Source organism: Oreochromis aureus, linkage group 16 (assembly GCF_013358895.1).
Source record: "Oreochromis aureus strain Israel breed Guangdong linkage group 16, ZZ_aureus, whole genome shotgun sequence".
NCBI lineage: Eukaryota > Metazoa > Chordata > Actinopteri > Cichliformes > Cichlidae > Oreochromis > Oreochromis aureus.
In genome coordinates, this window is record NC_052957.1 from 5,003,263 (window position 1) to 5,022,430 (window position 19,168).

A 19,168-nucleotide genomic window follows, 5' to 3' on the forward strand; every position below is an offset into this window, starting at 1 on the left:
CTGACTCAGTTAACCTCGCTGACAGAAAGCCGGCACAAGTCCATTAAAGGTCCCCTTGAATGGGCACAGCTCAGCAGAGGAAACGTGGAGACCGAGGTGGAAATGTTTGTGCCATAAGAGCAGTGGTGTCTGTGTGCCAGTAAGTAGGGCTGTGCACGGTCACATGAAATTCCCAGGTCCGCTCTCTAAATTGCTTGTTTGTTGCTTGTGTATGAGGTCCTCTTTTCAAGACATGTGATGGGTGTAAGCCAGTGTGTCTGATATGAATTTCCGTATCTTTTGAAATAGAAAGAGATAAGGACTCTTTTCTTCCACGCAACAGGCAGTACTTCTGAGGACACAATTCACCATTCACACAAGGATTTTGTTGTTGTGCAGACTACTAATAGAGCAGAACAGTGGTTTTATATTCTTCCCTTCGGTATTTTGTTTTTATGTATGCTTTGTTCTCATGTCTGTCCAGAACAAGGTCCTAGTAAACAAATAGACGGCCTCTGAGAAAGTAAAGATGGAAGAAGTCAAATTTTATTCTAAACTGTGTGTAAAAGATGGAAATAGTGACAATAACTTCATCGGTCAGCTTGAAAAGGCATTCTAAGGAGTTTGGAAAGAAAAGCGTCTGGACTTCTTTAAGTTGCTTGAAGACGTTTCACTAGGGCTGGGTATCGTCACTGATTTCTAGAATCGATTCGTTTCCGATTCACAAGGTCCCGAATCGATTCGATTCAATTCGATTCACTTCGATTCGATTCGATTCAATTAAATTTGATTTAAATCTGGGAAATTTTGACAGTCAGAAATATTATAATTCAGATCAGTACATTTACATATTTTTGTATCTATAAAAAGGAAGCTGACACACACAAGACTTTATCAAAGGTGTGAGCGTCACATCAGATGCCTTTGTGTCAAAGTAGCTGAAGATAAAACACAGAAAAACATGAAGGTGGTTTTCCTGGCCTGGGATTTTATAAAAATATGTATCTGCAGTACATCAAAAACGAAAGAAAACCATTAATCAACATATGAACGTTACCTCTGACGCTACAGCGGTTTTATTAGAGACACGGCTAAGTGTTTTGCATTTTGCATAATTTTAAAAAGTTTAAATTTGTTCAGTATTGAATGGCAGAAATTTGTTTTTTTTCGGAAGTATGTAAAACGAAAAAAAAAAAAAACAGCGGCTGACAGCGCTGTAAACAACGGTAGACCTGTGCGTAACAAGCAAGTGAATAATGCAGAAAACAGATTTTTAGACGGGAAACTGTTCTTGAAGTACAGAGAGAGAGAGAGAGAGCTGTGCATGAAGTGTGATTTTATCGTGGTGGAAGCAAAACAGTAAAAGTAAGAGGGAATTCATGACGATGTTTATGTGAAGCGTAGTTTGGATCTTCTTTTGCTGCTGGTTCAGTCAATATTGTTTGGAGAGAAATCAAACTAACAGCTTTAGAATCAGCGCAAAAAGGACGTGAACACAAAGCGCGGACCCGCCGAAGCATCAGAATCAGCGAGCTGTCGCTTTCAGCCCCGACCGTGTCCGTGCAGTTGTTGTGCCAAAAGGTGATTGTCTGCCAGAAAGTGATTGCCCTCCGTGGGAGCGCGCACAGCCGCTTAAAGCTGCAGCGCCCGTCGGGTGAGAAAGGCGACATCTCACTGATTCTGATCCGCGGGTCCGCGCTGTGTGTTTACCTCCTTGTGCAGAATCCGTGTACCTGCTCTCATTTACTGTTTTGGCTGTTTGGTGGTTGTTGAAATTTTGTGAGGTTTCACCTGAGATTCTGGCGTTTCGGGCAAAATAAATTTATATTAAAAAATCGATTCAGGATTTTAATGAATCGATTTCACGTTATCCAAGCCAGAATCGATTTTAATCGATGAATCGATTATTAAAACCCACCCCTACGTTTCACCTCTCATCCGAGAAGCTTCTTCAGTTCTGGGGTCAAATGGTGGAGAGTCCCAGATTTAAGCCCTGTGGGAGTGTCACCCCAAGAGGGACAATGGACCCCCTAATGATCCTCTACCTAATCACATGAGCCACGGTGTGAAAACGGGTGTAGGTCACAATCAGCTAAGGTTTCGGGTGAGCTCATTGTGAAACCTGGCCCCACCCTATCATGTGATTTCCTGAGGTCAAATCTGGGACTCTCCACCATTTTCCACTTAATAACATTTAAAACTAGTGACTACCGTCAAAATCTAATCAAAAAAAAGCTCAGTAAGGTCAGAAATTGAGGCAGATGAGGGTCATTTTTCCATAATTGACAAATGAGCTAGTAGCTAAATCTGGTAAAAAGCATATTTAATTTTGTAAGTGGTCACTGAAAGAAATAAACTGAAACTTATTACAAAATCTCTTATTTATTCCACCCAAACAAAGTGGTATGAAATTTGCTACACTTTCACTCTCAAACTTACATTTTTTTTCTGGGACATGAAGCATTTCTGGTGTAATTTGTTGTTTCATGAGGATGAAGAAAACAGATAAATTAGGCAGGAGGCAGTAAAAAGGAAGAATGTAATTTAAAATGATGCAGCGAGCACTTGAGACAAACAAATAAATTAAAACAAAATTTCACAGAAATTAAAATCTATTCCATTTATACAGCAGCGGCTCAGAGACTAAAATAAAAGACAAATATAATTAGTGAAAGCACACAGGCTGAGTGGAGAGCCTTATCTTTGTTTTAAAAAAATAGTGGCGTGGTTAGCCAGCTGTCTTGGGATATTAAGATTTTAAGAACAAATAAAAGGAAAGCAGGTATGATCCACCTGCATTTGAGTTCATATCCCGGTCAGATCTTTTGTTCTGCAGAGACTAAATTCAGACTGAGTGGAGAGATGAGGGTTAATCCTGCATACTGAACATTTTGGGCTTCTATTTACTCAAACATCCAGCCATCCAATTTTCCATTGCTCATTTGAGCCCAGGTCATGGTGGCAGCTGTCTAAGCAAAGATTTCAGCTCGCCCAAGGAGGAGAGATGTTTCCGAGCCAGCTGAGAGACATTAACTCTCCAGGGTCTGCCCAGGAGTCTCCATCACCTGAACCACCTCGACTGGTTTCTTTCAAAGCAAAGGAGCAGCGACTCTGCTCTGAGCCTCTTGCTAATGACTGGGCTCCTCATCCCATCTCTAAGAGTGAGCACAGACACCCTTCAGAGGAAGCTCAGTTCTGCCACTTTAGTATCGTTCTTTCTGTCGCCAGTTAAATAAACATTTTTAATTAAGGTAATACAGCCTCTTTCCTTTAATGTAAGTGAACCACTTATGCTTAAATAAATAGCCACACCCCAAAGGCCCATTTTGAGGCAGGGAAAAAAAACATTTTTTTACCCAGGTGTTTTCTTCCGCATGTGCCTCCAGAGCAGTTACAGTGGCCTTTTGTACACTCTAGGAACTGGGACTGGAAAACCCAGTCTCACTGGATCTCCTGTTATGGAGTAATTCCATCAAGGCCTCTAACTTTGTCTCATCTGCTTTCCCCTTGATAGTTTTTGTCCTGAAGTCTTCGCCATCAATATAAGTGCATTTACCGTGCTTTGAGACTAAATGTCTAAGCGAAATGTTAGCTCACTTATTGTACTAAAGATATAATGTTTAAAAAAGCAGTTTTTCAATGTAAGGCTTTGCGGGGGGGCCCTCCCATGTGAATTAAAATTAATTTAGCTATTTCCCTCACCAAGACACGTCTTCCTATATGATTGCTTTTCATGTGATAAAGCATGGTAGGCAGCTGCTTCTGAATGGTTTCTCTCTGCTCTCTTGCATTTTGTTGATACTTTCAGCTTTAAAATCACTTCAGCAGTGAATATGTTAAAATGCTGTGAATATGATACGAGCGATACTGAGAGTAAAGAATTCAAGAGCGGCAGCTATCTCCACTACAGCGAAGCCTTCTTTTTTCTCCTCCTGTTCTGTTTCTCTCGCAGTTTCTCCCTGTCCTCCTTTCCATTTCCATCCTCAGAAATCCCATTAGCGGCAACAGTACACTCTATAATGGATATATGTCAACTCGCTGGCACCAATACTTGTTTCGCTTGCTGAGGTGAGAGATATCATGCACCAGACTGCTGGAGAAAAATAAAAGATAAAGTAATGTCATTTTTGGGGGGGGAAACAGCTTCATCTCTATAGATGTTTGTTTGTTTGTTTGTTTTCTGGAACTTTCAGTCATATCACAAGATTTTCTTAGCAGAGTTTAAGTTGGTGTCAGTATTTACAGCCATTGCCCATTTAATGTCAGTGAGACATAAATAAACATTAGAATTGGTCTGATCGTACATTTCTGGTGGCCTGATAGATCAGTCACACTAGAGTAAAGTGGGACATCAATCTCCTTGCCATTGATGGTTGAACTTTTTTGCTGTACAAGACTCTGGGCGACCACTTTCGATTGCGAGATGATCTCAGAGACAAGAGGCAGCCTGTCTCCAAACAATCACAGTCCCGTTCAGACTGAGTGCAGTCATTCTCAGACACGATGGTGAAGGTGAAGGAAGAATGGCAAATAACACAGACAGTTCAGTCTGACTCAAGTTCCACCAATAAGCACAGCTCACCTGAGATGTGCCTTTTTGTAAAAGGCGATTCGACTCACCTGGTTGCACCTTGTTCTATTCCTGTACAAAAACATGGTTGCTGAGCACCTGTGCCATTTTGGAGTTAAATCGCCATACTGCGGTAATTATGTCGCTATTTTTTGAGGAAATTCAGAATTTCTGTTTCAAATCTATGACATTCCGGTTGTAGTTAATGTGAATTTCTGTTTGATGAGAATTTGAAACACATTTGCAATTTCTCTTGATTTATCATAAACAGATGGCACATAGTTGCCAACTCGACTTCAGTCAATCACAAACTAATAACAGGCTGACTTTGTCTCGTTGGACTTTTCTTGCCATCTTGACACACCAATGTCGCTTTGAAGACAGCAGCTGACTGAGAGTTGTCACAGACCTGGTCCTTGTCTTCAAAGGCAATGAGACAACAAATTCATTGCACAAGCTCTTAAAAATTTGGTTGGTCTCCAAGCAAAGTTTTCTCTAGTGTGACTTTAACACAACATTCGTCCTTTCCTTCAAGTTATGCTTTGGTCTCCGGTAAACCCAAAGCCTGTCTCTCTAGACTGTGTGAATCATACAGCCACTGACTGTCTGTTGCTGTTTAGTGCTGCCTTCAAAAGGGAAATGGCTTTATATAAGCTTTATAGCTGAAAACAACCTGCTCTAAGAAATGGCAATGAGGATACTGGTGAGACTGAACAAGAACGTTATATATGAGTGTTACCACAAGAAACTACGAGCTGAAAGGTCCTAAACATTTTCTAGACTGATTAGAATTTTTTAGTTTTAAAAATGAGATGGCTGATTAAATTCTGGATTTCATAACTGGTTGGAAATAGTACATAGAGCAGTTATTGTAGAAAGACATTTTTACAGCTTGCCCAGGGCCTGCCATTGCAAATTTCTCTTTTTCAGTAGTGTCAGTGTCTATCTATCTATTTTGTAGCATATATTATAACCAGCTGCAGATCCCAGATTCTCTTTTCTAAAATTTGTAGAGCAGATGCCATCACTTCAGCGTAAAACCAACAAAGTGCACTCTCTAGATTTAGTGTTTGTCTATTCAGGCCCTGTGTGGAAACATGGTGGCACAACATTGCACTCTCTGGGGAGAAGACCCTTCCTTTGTAATCATGAGTGGCTTCCTCTTGCTCACCCATACTAAACCTGAAACCACACAGCTCTCCACAGATTACACTTTCCAATTTATCCCCTGTGTGCTGATGTTGATTACACTGATGAAAGATAAATATGAAAACCACAGTGTGCTGTACTTGTATCTTACATTATCATTTTTCTTCTTATACATAAGCGACGTCCACGCTTCCCTTGCGCCGAACCCATTTGATCCTGCCGAGGCCAACAGGGCAGACGTTGGAGTCGGCTGTCATTCCAAACAGTAAACAGGAGGCCTGCTGAGGTGCCCATGTCATGCTGTGAGGACACCGAGGCAGAGACAAACATGATTTGATAGTGTTGCCTTCTGTTTTTTGTATATAAATAAAGATGGCACCATTTACTGGTTGCTATAGAAAAGAAGGCGCTGTGTGGTGACCAAATAACAGAGCAAGCAAGGAAGAAGTGGAAGATGTTTATTTTACTGTCAGGAAGACAAAGTTTGGACAGAATGAGGATTTGAGCCGCGATATTGCACCACAGGTTGTGATGTTTTACAGTGTGGTTATTTTACCGTTTAGTTTATCGACTTTTATAGCGTAACATTCGTGAGAAGAAAAAGCTAATTTACACTCTGTTCTGGACTCTATTACCTTTGTGTCACCAACAAATAAGGAAGTCCTAATCTAAAAGTCGATAGAAGGAAGAGCTCTCAGGATTACAAAGCCAGTGAAAGCTGATTAGAACAGGATGGCACCACTTTCCTATCACATCAGGTGCTAGCCCAGCACAGTGAGGAGCAGTTAAGCATTAGCTTAGCAAAGCGAAACAAACCCAGCAGTCTATTTTCCCCAAAGGAGAGAGTCGAGCTAAGGCAAGCAGAAACACAGTATTTCCAACTCAGTTCGTGGAGTGTGCCGCATAAGTTCCAGGAAGTCATTAAATGGAAAGGTGAGAGAGCATTTAACTGACACATTGTTAAAATGTCGATGGCATGTTTAATCACCGTTTCGTGTGACTGCGATACCTGAGCACTGACAGATGACAGGAGCCATATGTTTGGCAAATGATTTAAGGAGCTCTCTCTGTGCTATCAGTAGACATTAGAATCAGTCCAATGATGTCAGCATAATCTCACACACAGTACAGGAGGAGTCAATGCACCGCTCATTCTCTGTGTACAAAAAAACCACTGTCATTTCTAGTTATTTCAGAAGTCTAGCTTAATTTAAATTACAATTACATTAAGTAATGATAATCTAATATATCATTGATCACTGCAGATCTTTCAACCTGCTGCCTTCCATCAAGCTGAGAGGCCAAGATGAGCCACAAAGCAGCAGGGATATTTTAACTTGAAGCAGCTCTATCAGGAAGGGTAGGATTCGACTACTTTATTGTGTCTTCTTTCTAAAATGAGAAGGAACAAACAATTCCAATGTGAGGATACTTTGAATATCGAGGATTTCTAAAGGGAAGAATGTGACGGAAGGCGATAACCAGAGCGTTGGGGTGTTGAGCTCTAGCTGAACAATACTGAGCATGGTTTAATTAGTCATGAACATTTACGACACAGAAGTAATTTGAATTTGCATCTGAATATCAGATGGATAAGGCTGGCATAGACTAGGGGTGTCAAATATGAGGCCCAGGGGCAAAATCTGGGCATTAGGCGTCTTTGGAGGGTATAGATTTTGGACTTTTAACTGTGCATTTTACAACTTTTCCTCCTGATAAAGACCTGCTCCATGGCCATTCATACTACACCAAAGTAATTAAAAATGGTAAATAGCCTGTATTTGTATAGCGCTTTACTAGTCCCTAAGGACCCCAAAGCACTTTACACATCCAGTCATCCACCCACTCACACACTGGTGATGGCAAGCTACATTGTAGCCACAGCCACCCTGGGGCGCACTGACAGAGGCGAGGCTGCCGGACACTGGTGCCACCGGGCCCTCTGACCACCACCAGTAGGCAACGGGTGAAGTGTCTTGCCCAAGGACACAATGACCGAGACTGTCCAAGCCGGGGCTCGAACCGGCAATCTTGCAATTACAAGGCGAACGCCCAATTCTTGAGCCACAATCCATATCTATTAAGTAATAGATATGGATTTAAATACTGGTGACGTTCTTGTTTTTTCACAGTATATGATACAAAACATTGTATTTTATTATTTCTGGAAAGTCTGGGCAATGAAATATCAGAACTTTTTCTGTAATTCTGCATATTAGTTTTGACATGCTACCTGCCCATCTAGGCTCCAGGCCCTCACTTTTCACCTTGTTGCAACAGAATGTAATTAGTTTTTAATGATATTTTCTAATTCTCCACCCGCATCACCAAGGACACAGTGTTTCATTTAGTTTTGGTGTGGGAAATCACAGCAGTGAAGGTGACGGTGTTGTCAGGCACACAGTAGACACCACAGCGCTGCTCACACTCCGCCTTCTCTGGACACCTCACCCCGGCAAAACTCCACCACCTGCACATATGGATTGTGTAAATTAGCAAAGTCTGGAAACAAAGCCGCTGACAGCTCTGACAGCAAAATGAATACACTCCTTGCCCTGGTAGTGCAGGCCAAGTCCACAATAACAAAACTCTAATTAATAAATAAATAAAGTTCACATATCATTTTTCCTCACATCTCAGGGTGGCCTGATAGCACTGAGTGTTGCAATCATTCTGGAAAGTTGTAAAGCAGTCAGTTTAGTTGCTATAAACATAAATATTTCTGTGACACTCATGCGTAATGCTGCATGATTGATGCACTGGCACAGATGACTATGTGTGGACTGTGATGTATAAATGGAAGATTGCCTGGAGGTGTGCGTACACACGGTTTTATAAATCTGATTATCTTATTTATGCACATTATTTTCAGCATTTCCGCATGTACACTTTTAGTACGGATCTTACGCGCAGCTTTACAAATAAGGCTGCTGGTTCTTCCCTGTATGTTCATCGTCAAACTGGCGACTTAATCTTTTCCTAAAACATTCTGTCTTTTACAGGTGTAAGCTCATAGGTATCCATTTTTTTCTAGACACCTCAGAGAGCCTTTTTTTTTTTAAATTAATTAAAATAACAGCCAACCCTAGATGTGAGAACAGATCCTCTGACATCAACTTGCACCTGTCGATCCTCAGTGGAAATATTAGGCTACATAATATTTTTCTCTGTGGCCACTTTGTCAGATTAGGGAGTTGTAGAGTCATAGAAATCTTCCCTTTTCATGACTGACAGTCATGACAGACTACATGTTGCTCCCCGATCAGCCAGTCTCGCTGGCTTTTGCAACAATGGCGTGTGTGATACTGGCTGTATTCTTCATTTCACACTTTTATTTTGCTAAACTCATTCCTCTTTCGTTTTGCCGTTGTTGCATTGGTCCAGCGCTCGGCAGTAGAGAAAGACTCACTGGCCAGTGCTTCTCTTGATCAACCTCGCAGAAGAGAAGGAAATGTCATGTGGAAGACGATATAAAGTGGCCATCAGGGGGCGACTGCAATAAGACTTGCAGTTGTATTGAAGTCTATGGGACAACGGCCCTTGGCTGTGTTTCTCTCCCAGTAAACACATTCCTGATTAATTTATTATCTCATTAGCTTGATTCAGTTCTTTTTTATTTCAGTAATTATTAGAGTCAGAAAGGAGGATTATTCATGCTCATTTGCTAACAATGGCAACAGAGAAACCTTTAGCTTGGGGCTTCGCAGCAGGAATTCACTGACTCTTTTGTCACGGTTGTGACGTTCTTATTCTAAAATTCTCACGTGCTAGCCTTTCTGTCAGGATATTATGTAGCAACTTAGATGCAGCATTAGTGTTTTTTGTCCATTGTGACCCACTTTGTAAGAAGATATATTTGTAACTCCACCCCTTTTAATTTACAGGCCCTGTGTCTGGATATAACTGAGTTTACTTTGTATGGTCTGAACAAGCATACAGAGGTGTGGAGGGGCTTTTCTCTAACAATCCAGTCATGTTATAAAATTCTGATATAACTTTAAAATCAAAGTATTCTAATCTTGCCAGACACCTGCACACAAGCGGACAAAAATAAAGAGCCACAACTTGTGCAATGAATAGGTGCGCACAGCTGAGACAGAGCATTCTGGATTGCACACAATATTTTAACAGCACCAATTAAACCTCTGCTCTGTGAGAGAGCACACTTGTTGGCCACAAACACACAGGTGAGCAGATTCATTGTGAGGCAGAAAAAAAAGTATGGCAGTCTTGTGTACTTTGAGGTCCCTCGTGACACAATGCCACTGGCTCCAAAATATCCAGTTTGCACAAACGTACTCCAAATGTGACTTAGCACTCAGATGTTTAGGATATAAATTTCCTTCCTCATGTGCTGCACTGATGTCAATCAGATGAAGAACTTGCAATTAATCACTGCAAGTAAGAGAATGGTCACTTCGATCACATGTGTTTTTAGGCTCTTTGAAAAGGACAGCGATGCTTGGCTTTTTAAAGCATATATGCTGATATCTTAGTGTAGCGATTGGAGAGTTTTTCTACAGGTTGTGTGCTTCACGGCAAACACTCACGGTATTACTGTAAAGTTTCTTATTCAACGCTAACTTGCAATACTTATTTACAGTAAAAAGTGGAAAAGTGTGTTTATGTGCAAGGACTGGTGTGTGTGTGTGTGTGTGTGTGTGTGTGTGTGTGTGTGTGTGTGTGTGTGTGTGTGTGTGTGTGTGTGTGTGTGTGTACAGTTTGTGTGCAATGCAGTACAGACTCAGCAGCTCTGTAAGGTTAATAACAGTTTCCCCTAGAAGGTTCCTCTCTTCTTCTTTCTGCTTTGCACCTCTTCCAATCAATTGCTTTAAAACTAGGAAAAAATTCTATCATCTATTGATGCAGTCCTCCTCTGCTCTCTCCCTCACCCTCCAGTGCCTCTCACAAAATAAAATTGTGTGGTATCTCCTCTTTGTGACCCTTCATTTGGCAGACAAATGGGAAGAAATGTAAGCTTGTCCCTCTCTCCCCTGCTGTTTTGTTCTATTTTCTAATGTCAGTCTTTTTCTCCTCAAACCTTTACCCTTGTACAGATACTAAAGGTTTTTATTGATCTCCCATGAACCCCTTCTGACTTCAGCCTGATCCTTAAAGCTAAGCCTTTTCATGAAACACTGCACATTTAGTGTCCCACACACTCCAAGGTCACTGGAATTGTGTAGGGAGAAAGGCAGAGGAGTTTTTGTAGAGGCTGTTCACAGTTTTTTTTTAAATATTAAAGGTGCCCTGTACAGTTTTCTTGTAAACAAAAAAGAAAGTTTCTACTTACGGTCAGTATTACCGAATGCTTCTGTTCTGGAAGTTTAATAATGGTATGCATCATGGATTCCAAAATCAGTGATTTCAAGCGAAGATACTTTTTGAATTTGATGCATATTTTGGATTTGTTTAATACATTTAAGAAGTATTCAGTCTCCAAACGATGTTCATAGAGTTCAGCAAAAATTTGGCCTTCTCCTTCTCCTTTTGCACACAGACACACAAGTTTGCAAAACTCGTTCTGAGGCATCACGTGCCTCTGTAAATGTTTTAAAGAGCTGAGGTGATGTGACTGTGCAGGAAGGTCTTTGAAAATCAGCAGCACTCCTTGGTCTTCTTTGGTTCTCAGGCGGTGCAGTAGGAATCTTTCTACGCGAACATGCAAACCAGAGGCCTGACGGATCAAGCACTGCTTGGAGTAGAGTGCAGCTCTCCAGCTGTCTGTGAAGGTTCTCAGTCATCAGGTCATCGTAGTCAAAGGAGTTTGCAAAGAAAAGCGTCTGGACTTCTTTAAGTTGCTTGAAGACGTTTCACCTCTCATCCGAGAAGCTTCTTCAGTTCTCTCCAGCTCTAGAGCAACAAAATACTGCCAGACTTAAATATTCCCACTACCTCCTGCTTGTCTCCTGTCATATAGTACCACATTCTGTTTACTACCACAAATCTAAAACTGAATTCATCAGCAAAAAGAACTTTTTTTTCCAGTCATCCACTGTGAAGTGCTGATTTGCGTTCTCTCCTGAGAAGTGGTTTAGACGCACTCCTCATCCTCTGGGACCACAGCGTTGTTTTGACAGGATTTTTACTTGTTAGAGTTTTTGTCTCTTGATTTAGCTAATTACATATCTGTGGTAAAGTTGCTGTAGCATCTCTCTACAAAGCAGATATAGAGAGTTACACTTCTGGATACAAGTGATTTCCATAAAACATGTTAGAGTGCCGTGCACTGACTCCCGTAGGAACCTTGTGTCATGCTGTGATTTGATGCTGAGAAATCCCTTCTTTGCTGAGAACAACAATTTGACTTCTGACATGTTGAGGGGCCCACTATCTCCATGCTGCTTAGTAAGCAATGTTTGACTGGAAATGTGAAGACACACATATTTATACCAGGTAAACAATGGCTGCTACTTGATTTATATGGAAAAGCCTCTCAGTTTTTATCCAAAAGATACTTCAGTGGACAAGATACAACTCAAGGGAATTTGACTTTTTATTTGGTTTGCTCCACTGATGAGATTACACTTTACTGCTGACATAGAATCAGTGTACCAACCTTAATAGTTCCTCTTTTTTATGTTTGTTTCCATTGTTTCCTTTATTTCCACACCGAAAATATGACAGATTTTCTATGTGGTTCAAGACATTTTGACTTCACACGTTTTCTTCCTCATGAAATCTCCGTAGCCGATTCATTAATATTTATTCATTTAAGTGGTGATTTTTTTTTTTTCATAAGTGTTTTTAAAGATTCAGAGCTGGAAGCAAGATACAAGAAGTGTGGCCTTGTAGGTCAGCAACAAAAGCCAGTGGGATTTGTGTGTAGCCTTTTGATTTAATGCAGAAATAAGCAATTTTTTTTAAATTAATGATATTTACGGGTTTTCTTCAGCAAGAAAATCTCAGCACACTGAAACTTTTAGGATTTTTGAAGTACAAAGGCAGTTGGAAAAAGTACAACATTAACATAGAGCTATACGAGGTACAACATATTTGGTACGTATGCCCCAGTCAGGCACGACATTTAACCACCTGCCTAACATTCCCAGCAGAACATTTCCCAAAGCATCTTCCATTGTTCCACGATGCAGTTCTAATGCTCACCTGCCCATTGTTGGCACTTTCAGTGGTGGACGGGGGTCAGCATGGGCACCCTGACCGGTCTGCAGCCCCATATGCAACAATCTGTGATTCACTGTAAATTCTGACACCTGTCTATCAGAACTTTTCTGCAATTTGATCTGTGATCATTAGCCTCCCCATGACCCTTTTGCTGTTTCATTGTTCCTTCCTTGGACTTTTGATAGATATTGACTACTGCATGCTGGGAAAACCCAACAGTGCTGCAGTCAAATCTAACACATCTGTTTGAACAACGTTGTTCACTTGTTCCCTGATATATCCCACCTACCAACAGTATTCACTTCACCTGTCAGCGGTCATAATGTTATGCCTGATTGGTGTATATGTACATGTCATTGTCACTACCATTAAGCTTGTGTGTTTAGCTTGATCATGTTGAAAGCCCATGACAACGTCTATAGTCTATTGTTAGAAAATGTCTTCTCCAAGACATGAAAAGCTTAGAAATTCACACTTATGTCACAATGTAAAAGAAAATATGAACAAATGTGTTTATTTCAGGCATCTAACCAAATAACAGATGGTGGAAAAGTGTGTAAACACTCATTGTCGGGTTTAGGATTTGTGCATGAAGCACTCTTTTGAATGTGTGTTTGTCTTTGAAGAGTCTTCCTACTCCACGTTTCTACTCTTCCAGTCATTGCGTTGAGGTTTTACCAAACTTGGTCAGACAATGGCCTTACATCATAAACAACCCCTGTTGTTTCTGATAGTGTATCAGTTTGAAATATTCATTGGCCATTCTCTCACTCTATCTCACATCTGTCCTCAGGGGAACAAATCACTAATGATCCCCTTTTTTCAGCCCAGTTCACTGCACTGTAATACTGCTTTCAGCTCCCAGTGCTACAGTAAACAACCATACACCATTTGTCCCAACATCACCTACACGAAGCCTCAGAATCAGGCTGATGGATGTTGATGATTCTAATGAAAATTCATCCCTACTTGGTTTATTTTGTATCCATTATGTGAAAAGTCATTTTTTTAAATTAATATTATTATGGCATTATTCCTGATGCTGATGGTGTTCTCATAGTAGTTTGTATTTTTAGAAAAGTGTGACATCTGTGAGGATGATGGATTCTTTTACTCTGGTTTATATCTATTAGTGAGTTTCACCAGTTGAGGGGTTAAGGCAAGGATGGCAAACTCATTGTGAATCGTGGGGCGCACAGAGGCTACTTTGATCTTAAGTGAAACTACTTGTTCCCTTGCTCCGACTGAATTATGAAATAAACTTTTTTTTTTTCGTAGATTTAAAAAAATGCCCATTTTATTTAAATTATTTTGGTGTAGTATGAATATGAATTGACAGCAGGGGGAAAGCTGCGTGACCTAAAAAAATTTAAAAATCTGTGCACTTCTTCACATTTTCAAGACATTTTCAGTGGGCCAGATTAGAGCCTTTGCCTGTCCGATTCTGGCCCCCGGGCCTCATGTTTGACACCCCTGGGTTATTGGATCGTAACATTCGAAGCAGCTTTCCAAAGAGCATTACTCGATACTGCCTATCTAACTGATACTAATTCTATGCATAAGGGCTTTGACCAAATCACCAGTGTGAACGCCTAATACAGTACTCACGATTATAACGATGTGAATTATTCAGTGATCATTGAACTATATAAAATATCAGTCAAACAAGAGTGTAAGAGTTACTTTCCCCTCACACATCGGAGCGTCTGCTGCTCTGACCTCAGAGAGTCTTGACAATACCGACTCCCATCAAAAATGTATTTTATTGATCCAAACCTTGTGTCACGAAAGTATCAGTGTCAGCTTGATGGTTAGACTCCATGTGTTCTGGGACTGCAGTTGCCCCATGACGTGCACCTCTTCTTATAAAACCCTCTCACATGGGTGTTCATATGGAGCTGCGCTTTCATCCCCCCTGCAGTCCTCGGAGGGCCTGCGTGCGCTCTGGCACTGTGCGTTTTAGCAGATCACTTTGTGCAGCAGCTCGAGTTACACGGAGCTTCAGAGTGCTCATGAGTATCTCTTTCACAGCTGTATTGTTGAACAGCTCAGTAAGCTCAGTGTGTTTGAAGGGGCTTTACACAGATTCAGTGGGAAAGCCATGAAGAAGGATTCGCTGACACACAAACACATTTGCAACAGTACGCCTTCCCACAGTCCTACCACTGAGAGGTCCACAGTTGGAGGTGTTGTGGTACAGAATGGGGGAGCTGCGTGATGCTCAAAGCATCAGTGCATCCTCCACCTCACTATCATCCTCCTCTCCGGTTTTTCAGCTGTTTTTTTTTCTTTGTAGATCTGTCTCTCGGCATCACTTTCTGCACTGTCTTCACAGAAATCTCATCTCGCTTAAACACACCCACACGCACACAGACGCTCTCTTGTGTACATGTACACAATCACAAGCAGATATTCAAATAGGTCCAGACACACACTTACATATGCAGACACACATTATTCAGCTAATGTCTGTGTCTGTGAGAGCCTCTGGTTAATAACTGTTTGTTCTCCTTTGCAGATGCTGGCTCAGGATCAGGAGACGATGGTAAGATTACTCACCTCTTCCTCCTCCACCTCCTCTAACTCCTCACATACTGCTTTTTAATATGCTGCTCTATACCCGCTGTGTTCCACAGCACTGTATTTATTACTGAGTATGAGGGGCTGACTTCAATGTATTTTAATTTCATAATATGATAAACCAATTAAAAACATGTTCTCTTAATATCATTAGCTTCACTTATTATTTTATTCACGCTAACGTTTAATGTAATTGAATTCATGTACAAAAGCAAAACTTTATTTATGAAGAATATTTCATACCAGACAGTTTGCTACACAAATGCACCTTATCAAGACTGTAGCATGAGTATATACATAGATTAAATTAATAGAGGGATAAAACCAAGTGAATTAATAACATCTAAATGCAACAGTCAACTGGTCCGGGACCAGCTGACTGATTACAAAACCAATGCACAACACACGCACAGTAGCATATGCAAATACTTATACACACACACACACACACACACACACACACACACACACACACACACACACACACACACACACACACACACACTCTCTCTCTCTCTCTCACAGCAACATGCTCACATGTTATTGGCATGGAAATGCTTCGCTGTGAGTGACGACACCGTTCACTAAAATAGACTGGAGGGAGGCAATCACCAAAACATGGACAACAAGAAACCTAAACACCTGAATAACGCTCACACAGCTGAACATAGACATTTTAAAGAAGCTAACAAAGGCAAAGTGGCTAGCAGGTCACTATCAGCTCATATCTATCAAAATCCTTATGAAACTTCTGTCAGCGATGAAAACCAAACCAAAAAAAGCAACTGTAATATGTAAACATCCTTAAAAGGCACCAAATTAATAAAATAGTAAATAAAAATAAAATGGGCTGGTTCAAAGAGCTTGTCAGAGAGATCCTACATGTAAACATGCAGGGACTATAGTGTTTTATTAATAAACTCTTTGTTAATAATTGTTTCTTGGGAAACAATTATGGGATATTATAAATGACCATCAATTATTCAATAACTTTCAGCAAACAGGGTCACTTCTGCTGATAAACTTAAAAAGGATTAAGAGCTAACTTTGAGCTGCCTCTAGCTTTATGTAGTGTTTTAGGCTCTTTTAGCTCATTGTTTTGGATTGATGGCTTTGATTTGCACTCCACCTGCTCATCCCTATTTATTCATTTATTTATTTATTTAATGCAACAAGTGGACAAAACAAGTGAGCATGGAGTCATTTTATTTATTTTTATTTTTAACATGCAGAGTAAACTTTTACTGGTTATTCATTTTAATCAAATAGCCAATCATGTATGGGAAACTGTGAGTTTACATAGCGTGATGGGTGCTAACAAACACAGATAAAGATGAAGGAAGTGATGTTGCCAGCATGTGTTTTATCTTTTGTCCTTTTGTCAAAACTAGACTTTTGTGAACAGGCTGTTCTCACAGCTGCAGTAAAAGATCATGTGACTGCAGCAGAAAATACATTTAAAAAACAGAACAATTGGTATTGTAACTGATTTTCAATCACAACTGATTTTTTCAAGTCTCAGCCAGACAAAAATTTGCATAATGTTCTAAAAAACAGGGAATTATTTGAAAAATTGAAAGTGTTTTTTTAAGCAAAAGCCCAGAAATTACACAATTCACATTTCTAATCTCACGCTGATTCATTTGACTACTTTTTTTGTGCAAATTCGACAATGAAAGGCAAGATTTGCAGAGACGGCATGCTGGAGAAAGTCCTCATTTAGCTTTGCGTGCCGGTCTTTACAAAGCCGAGTGAAAGGGCGAAATGGTGGCCTGGGCAGCATTGCAGCTGATAAACAGTGGAGCTTGGGGAAAGAGTGACAAGTGTGTGAGAGTTGATTGCAATAAGATTGAGATGAGCTTATAGCCATGAGTGACTTTTTTATGAATAACTTTTGTGTAACTAATCACATAAACCCCCATCGTATTAATAACGTGTCTTTGAGCTAAGACTCTAATTTGTTGCTTAATTGACTAACAAGATTCAACTCTAACATCAGCGCAGACAGTAGTCAGGCTCGTCTGTCAAAACACGTTTGTACCCATGCATATATTTACACTCCCCACTCTGCATCCTCTCTATCCTCCCGTGTGTTTACCCATGCAGTTACTTCATTAACTCCAATGCATGGAGCTTTCCCAAGCATATATGAGAAGGAGAGAGAGATTGAAAAAGAGATTAGTGCCCCCCAAAAAGACGGCAGATAGACGGATGAACAAGCGGAAATGAAACTGGTGCTAGGTCAACCAGAGAGAGAAAGCGAGAGAGGGAAAGACAGAGAGGAAAGAGAGGGGGACGGGAGATGGGGGTGGACAAAGAAATGGCCTGGGGAAAGTCGCAAAATAGATAACAGAGCAGAGGAAACAGACGGCGAGTGGTGTAGAGATTGAGGGACAGAAGGAGGACAGACAGCCCTAAGAAGCAGGAGGAAGGAGGAGCAAAATGAAACATACATTTTTATATATGTCCCGTGAACACAATGTGCTTACACTTGCATGGGATTAAAGGAAAAAATGGCACGGCCAGTACCATCGTGATTTGTTTGTAATGCCATGCATGCTCTGTCTATCTCTGAGCTCCGTTGTATAGATGATCACACTTCCTCGGGCTGTTTTTCGGCATTTCATTGCAAGACACCACCATAAAATCTGCAGTGAAAGAAAGCAGTCAAAGGGTTTCTTTTCCCTTAATGCTCTCTGTGCCTTACAAGAACCAAAATAGCACGGAGTTCAATAACAAAACCGAGAATTTTTAGAGTCCTATAACGTGAAGAACTGGAAGGAATAGCTTATGTTAGTTTGCTCTAATTTACAGAACCATTGTTCCACCCAAACCCAGCGCTTGTTTACAGTAGTACATATATTATTTCTAGCCATAAAAGTCTGTTTAAAGGTGGGAAATGTTTTAGTTCACACGCCATTTACAGACCAATTTGATCAAGCTGGTTGGACCAGTAAACCACTGCATAATAATCCATAAAGAAAAGTGTTTGAGTGCAAATTAGCACTTTCTAACATTCATTCACCTTTAATGAACCGTTTAATTACAAAACAGACTAACAGCATGAGATGTCTCAAGAAAAAAAAAGTGCAGTTTCAACAACATGTTCTAGTTTTCCCAGCCAGCCTGCTGTCATTACTTAGACTCTTTGTAAAGAGAGTGGCTCTTTGGCTTCAGCACCTTATTGCTGCGCAGTATGGCAGGAATGGGTAATGTCTTTTTCAGTAAGAGGCTCTAACCTGACAGCAATTCAGAACTCTGGCTCAGGTTAAATTTACAGTTGAGGCAACCACTCAGATCCACTAATGCATTCTTACACAACACAAAGCCTCCTGGTGCAAAACACAGTGCAAAATCCCCAAAAAGTAATGCTCTCCTTCTGTGAGTTTTTAGACTTTTCAATGAGCCAAATTGGACCCCTTGCTGGTCCAGGTTCTAGCCTGCAGGTCATTTGTTTGACACCTCTGTTGACTAATGTTAGCCTGGAGTTATGCTACAGGGCTTTAATCCGTTTTTCAAAAGCATTTCTCTTGCAGTGCCATCAGAGACATACAGTGTTTGACAATTATATTGTCTGCATGAAAAATAACAGCCAGATCCTCCGACTTCTGGATTTTACTTATTTATTTACACATCCATTAAGCGGCGAGTCTGCCGACTTCTTTTACCTCATTCGGTAAGTGCATGTTTAAAATTCATTTTACTTGTGGTAAAATCAGTCTGCTTGAAAACATTAAAAGGTCAGCGAGTCGAGTTTCCAACCAA

General features: G+C 40.6%; 1 protein-coding gene across 1 annotated transcript in view; it reads left to right on the forward strand.

Annotated features, from left to right (window-relative positions):
* Positions 1–19,168, forward strand: part of tmeff2a (transmembrane protein with EGF-like and two follistatin-like domains 2a) — a 134,983-nt gene that overhangs the window by 55,852 nt on the left and 59,963 nt on the right. Inside the window, exon 4 of the mRNA XM_031757349.2 lies at positions 15,342–15,368. Within this exon, the coding sequence (XP_031613209.1) occupies positions 15,342–15,368 (27 nt within the window). The remainder of the gene's footprint in view (positions 1–15,341; positions 15,369–19,168) is intronic.